Consider the following 6,000-nt stretch of genomic DNA (forward strand, 5'->3'; position numbering starts at 1 on the left):
CCTGCACTGGAACGATGGCTCTAACTGCTTGCTTTCTTTTTTCAGTTTCACTGTAGGGAGTATGTGTGTGCCAGGAAGAGGGGGAGAGAGACAGTGAGAAAGCTCCCCTTAAGGGGATGACCATACTGCAGTGCCTTCTCCTCCATTCTCCTTCTCCTCCACCGACTTGGTCCTGCAGACATGGAGGGTCGGTCTGCGAGGCAGACAGCAAGGCGGAGTAATGCCAGAATCCAAGGGAGAAATGGCGAGGTCCAGCAAGGTGTCAGTGCGGAGAAAGAAAGGAGGATTGAAGGGGCAGTGCTGCAGTACCGTCAGGGCCCCGAGGCTGGCCGACATGGGTAGGTCAGAGTCAGGGTCACAGAGGGTGGAGGAGTCCCAGACCCGGGCGCCTGTGACAGGTCGACCCGATGAAGCAGCACAGCGGCGGTAGATCCAGGCAGACAAAGGAAGCTCACTTGAAAGCCAGTTGCATCTTGAGTTCCTGCAGGAAATTCAAGTGGGTTCCCAGCGGCCATTGACAGGCAGGCCTGGGACTCACGAGGGCAGAGTGGGAACTCGGCACTGAGAGGTATCCTGAGTGAGGTGAATAGCAGGTGGAATAATTAAAAACAAACTAACAAACAAAAATAGCAGGCACCTGAACTGGGTGGTTCTTCAGAGGGATTTCTGTTCTTTTTTCCCCCATTTTGCCAGAGGGTGCATACACTTGCCAGAGAGAGAGAGAGACAGGGAGAAAGCATACCGGCCCACGCCACGGGAGAGGGCCACGCTGCCATCCTTTCCCACCTCCCTCCTGTCAGGATCTTGGACACATGCGCTCCCTGGAGTGTTTCACAAGCCAGGGTCGGGGACTCAAACCACAGTCAGCCATGTGGGGTCCACCCACTGGCCCACGGGCTGGCCCCAAAGGCTTTTCTTAACTAGAGTCCACTGACCCCAAGGAGTCTGTGGATAGAATGTATTTTGATATCATCAACTTCTCTTGCAATCCTGTTTTATATTTTACATTTTGAAAACCACGATTCTGAGACGAATTCACAGTTTTCGCCTAGCTACATGGAGAGCCACGGCACAAGCAGAGTTAGAAATGCCGCGAGAGGAGGGAAGGAGGAGAGGGGAGTCAGGACGGCGCCTGCCACAGCCACCTGGTCTGGCTAGGCTGGGAGGCACAGGCCGGAGCCGCAGAGTCGGGTCCTGTGATGGCATCTTCAGTGCATGAGCTTTGTAGAGGGCTTTCCCTTCCTGCAACGCAGGCTGCAGTGAGTTTTCTTTTTTTTTCTTTTTTTCTTTTTTTTTTTTGAGAGAGATTTTTGCTATAGGACATAGGCACTTGCTGAAGAGACAGACAGAAAGCGAGAAATCATCTCCAGAGGGATGGCCACTCCGCGGTCCCTTCTTTTCTTTTTTATTCCCCTCTCGGGATTTTGGGCATGCACACACATTATGCGTGAGTTTTAAGTCACCCTAATCTGGACTCGAACAGTGGCCAACTACGAGGGAGTCCAGCAACGTAACCATTCTGCCTTCTGGTGTCCCGAGAGCATTTTGGAAATGACGCTGGGGGGTCTTTTTCTTTCCCGTGGCTATGACCTCTCCATTTCTGGGTCAGATTTGTAGTGCATTCCATGCACTGGTAGCTTGAACACATGGTCCACACAGAATCTTTTTATCTTCTCTACAGAAAATTCTGCGGAAAAATCCCGGGGTGGAAGCAGGTGGTCGGGTTGGAGGGGGGTGGGGTGGGCATTGATCTCGCCCTCCCCACCTTTCCCAGCAGCTCCGCAGCCTCTTCTCTTCGCCCCTCTCCCCCCAGCCCCCCAGGCAGGCCACAGGCTCCAGGGAACCCAGTGTGAAAGCCCCCATGTTCGGCTCCATGGAGATTCAGACCAGAGGTTTTGGTTTACTTATTTTTTTCTTTTCTTTTTTAATTTCCAGAGGGTACACGCACTCACTGCAGAACGAGAGGGAGAGAGGAGGGGACAAAGCACACAATCCCTTCACTCGCATCCTCCGTCCCGTCGGGGTCTGGGGCACACGCACGCCCAGCGTGCTTTGCAAGCTGTGAGGGCAGGGTTTCAGTCACAGCCAGCCACGTTGGTCAGCTCCCTCAACTGCGAGGCTGTGGGGCTGGCCCTCAGAGAGGCTCTCACCGGGTTTTCTGTATCAGTTTCTTGTCATTGAAATATCACTGGCTATAATATAGTTAACATTTTGAAAATCGGTCCTTTTTTTTCCCCCTGGGTTTTTGCCATAGGGCACATGTGCTTGCTGGAGAGAGAGAGAAAGAGACAGTGAGAGGGAAAGTAAGAAATCACCCCTCAAGGGGATGGTCATGCCCCCATCCTCCATTCTCCTTGTGGGATTTTGGGTGCACCCAACATGATTTTCAAGCCGCCAGGTCCGGGACTCAAACTGTAGTCAGCCATGTGGGAATCTGGCGCCTTAACCACCACACCACCCGCTGGCCCTGAAAATCTGCTCTTAAAAATGCCACTTTGTAGTGACATAGAACTAGTGAACACCTCAACTTTAAAAGGCACGCGTAGAACATGAGGACTGGTCTCTTTGCTAGAAGCCATGTCAGCAGGTGACACGAGGTGATGTGACTCCTGAAGATGTCTGCTTCCCTCCTGTGCTTCGTTGCTGTAGTATTCTATTTGAGATCAACAGTTTATAGGATGACCAATGAGTGCAGCTACTAGTTATAACTAATGGGAAAATTTTACAAATCTGTCCAAAAATCTTTAATATGGAAATTGTTCAAGTCTCTCCATTTCCAGGTCCCCCCTTTCTAGTAGAAGCTCATTTTTCTCAAAATTTGCGTTTTTCATCCTGCGTCCCTGCGTCGGTCGGACGGCATGCCTAGCTTTTAACCAAGTCTGTAAGTGTAACTTGTTACCTACTTCCCCTGCCGTCCATCTAGCTGCAGCTAAATGATCGTGAGATAATCAGTAAACAGCAGCCTTCGCTCTGGCCCTGGCATGGCTACAACAACCACAGAACTAGAAGTAAGAAAAGCGCTTTCTGCACATAGGCAGGGGCAGGCGTGGACCCAGAAGAGTCAGATGGTTAAGTTCAGACAGCTGATTGAAAGAATCCATTGACGGTGTATTCCACTTTAACAGAAAGCAAAACAACCTCCTTCACTCTTTAGCCTGAATGAGAATAGAGGAACACAGAAATGTAGGAAGATGACAGAAGAGAAAGGAAGGGAAACAGAAACCGTAGTAGATCGTAAAGCAGTGACGGAGCTCGGAGGGGGCTGGGGCTGGGGCAGCCAGGGTCGGGAATAGCCGGAGAGACACAGCCACGCCAGGGAAGGCCGGCATGAGACCCGGCTGCCAGGGCCTAAGCATACGCCGTCACGTGGAGGTCTCAGCTGTTTGGACTCCCACACACACTGTGCCATCAGTCACGGGGGCTACAGACCCCTCTTGGGTTTCATTGCTGGGGCCCACCTGTGTCTGTTGTCTCGGCGACCACGCGGACAGACCTCTGTCCCCTTGTGTCTGCACCACCCCTGCCTGCGCTTGGACTCTAGTGGGTTCTTCGCACAAGGACAGGTGAACCTTCCCCAGTCCCACTGTACACCCCATTCCCCTAATAGAAACCTCCAGGGGCTCCCTGCACGTTAGTTGGGCTCCCATCCGGTGTTGCAGGTGCGGTCGCGTCAGCTCTGTTTCTTGGAATTCCTTAAACTAAGCTGCGCTTTGGCTGATCTAAAGCTCTAAAGCTGAGCTCCTGGGCATGTCTTCATTCTGTTCCCTCCCGCCCCAGAATGTCCTCCTCTTCCCTTTTCCTTAAAATATATATGTGTGTGTGCGTATATATATTATTCTTAATTTTGACCAGAGAGGGAGAGACAGAGACAGAGAGATAGCGAAAACAAGCTGCCAGGTTCAGGACTCGAACCATGTGAAGTCCAGCCCCTTAACCCCGCCCCCTACCGGCCTCCCTCTCTTATAAAGTTGTCCTGGGAAGCCCTTCCTGATTCCCAGCTCTCAAGGACTGGCTAGAAGTCCTTCGGAACCTCGGGGAACCCTGGTCTGCTGTGCAGTGAACACACACACCCCGGTTTCGTATCCCTGTCCTTTCCTCACTGCCGCAGAGACCTTGGACAGCGTGGGCACGAAGGCACTGCGTCCCCCTGTCCCAGCGATCGAATCCCGAGTCCCGGATACGTAGTGTGTGTCCGCTGGTCTGTAATCCCTGCTGTTGTGACCTTCGCCTCTGAGGGGCGGTCCGGTCTCACGAAATTTGACAGCGTGGGGACTTCAAGGGCGGCAGCGGGGTTTGGGCGTGGGCCTAGCTGTGGTCTGAGGCTGGGCCTCGGTCTGCAGACCCGCGGGGGTAAATGTCCTGCTTCTTGAAATCGGGCCTTTCTTCCTCCTTGACTGCTTTCTGTTTCCCTTTACGATGTTTAAAAATACTCCCAGGGCGCTACAGTGTTCCTGTGGCTAGTGGCGGGCCCACGTCGATCTCCCTCCTCTGGTTTCTCTTCCTTGCACGCAGACAAAGAGGAAGTGCAGAGGAAGCGGCAGAAGCTCATGCCCAACTTCTCCGACAGTTTCGGCGGCGGCAGCACGGGCGGCGGCGGCGGGATGTTCGGGAGCGGCGGCGCGGGCGGTGCCGGCGGGGCGGGCCCAGGTACCGCACACCTAAGTTGCCCCTGGCTTTGCAGGTGGGAGAGGATGGAATCTTCTTTTCCTTTTTTTTTAATGATATATGGCACGTGCACGCACTGGAGAGAAAGAGGCACCCCGCAGTGGGGCCTGGTTACCCGCAAGCCTGGCCCTGCAAGCCCCTTCCCGCCAGGATTCTGGGCGTGCACTGCGCTCCTGGAGTGGTGGTAAGCTGCCAAAGCAAGGATTCGAACCGCTGTTGGCCCTATGGGGTCCAACTCTCCACGTGGCACTCAACCACGCGTTGTAGAGCTGGCTCTAGAACTTTCTTTTTCGGAGTTTCTGAGCATGTTTGTGAGTTGAATGGCTGTGACAGTATTGTCTTTAACAAGTTCATTAAAATTTCTCAACGTGCATGATTTTTCAAAGACATGCATGTTCATTTTACATTATAAGATAATTCCCAAAACTATAGGAATTAATCAAAGCCACCCAAAGCCATTGAAAGAATAACTTGTAACCATTTTGGTGTGTTTTCTTCTTACTTTTGTTCTTAGTGGGTTTGGTTTGGTTTTGATATTTTGGGTTTTTATATAGTTGTCTTTATTCTTTAGAAACATCGAAAAGATTTTACATGTATTTTTGTAGGTATACATTATAGATCCATGCACACCACATTGTAACTTATCTATACTACAGTATAGAACATTTTTTTTTTTGGAGAGGTTTTTCCTATAGGGCGCGTGCACTCGCCAGACAGACAGAGAGAGACAGAGAGATAGAAAGCGAGAAATCACCCTCCAGGGGGGATGGTCACGCCGCAATCCCTTCTCCTCCATTCTCCTCTCGGGATCTTGGGCACGCACGCACACGCGCCCAGCGTGAGTTTTAAGCCACCGGGTCCGGGACACGCACCGCAGTCGACTACGTGGGAGTCCAGCGACATAGCCATTACACTAACTGCTGGTCCCTCTTAGAACATTTTAAAATACATAGACTTCTTTGGGCTGGTTGTAGACGTTCCCTGAGTACAGGTGTGAGTATGGCTGTGCACCCCACTGTGACCGTGTACTCCCAGTAGCTGTTCGTTACCACTGCCCGACCGCCCAGGACAGACCCCGCGCTCCCACGTCCCCGCTGCTCGATACCACTGCCCCTACCGCCCACACTCTCCTCAGTGCCGCCCACGCCTGGGGCAGGGCCCAAGCCGCTCGCTATACGTGGGGAACCTCAGCCTCACGGGGGCAGGTCTGGCCGCTTCCGAGGAGCCCTGCTCAGGGTGGGCTCGGGCCTGTGGGGTGCTGTGACCCCTTCTGAGGTTTCCTTTGTCTTTTTGCATGGCAGGATACGGCTTCACTCCCCACGGACTTTCCCACTA

The 6,000-nt window shown here is 52.7% G+C and overlaps 1 protein-coding gene across 1 annotated transcript in view; it reads left to right on the forward strand.

Annotated features, from left to right (window-relative positions):
• NFKB1 (nuclear factor kappa B subunit 1) overlaps nucleotides 1-6,000 on the forward strand; it is a 124,575-nt gene that overhangs the window by 94,286 nt on the left and 24,289 nt on the right. Inside the window, exons 12-13 of the mRNA XM_027772931.1 lie at nucleotides 4,513-4,647; nucleotides 5,967-5,993. Of these exons, the coding sequence (XP_027628732.1) occupies nucleotides 4,513-4,647; nucleotides 5,967-5,993 (162 nt within the window). The remainder of the gene's footprint in view (nucleotides 1-4,512; nucleotides 4,648-5,966; nucleotides 5,994-6,000) is intronic.

The sequence above is a fragment of the Tupaia chinensis genome, unplaced genomic scaffold, assembly GCF_000334495.1.
Source record: "Tupaia chinensis unplaced genomic scaffold, TupChi_1.0 Scaffold000315_1, whole genome shotgun sequence".
NCBI lineage: Eukaryota > Metazoa > Chordata > Mammalia > Scandentia > Tupaiidae > Tupaia > Tupaia belangeri.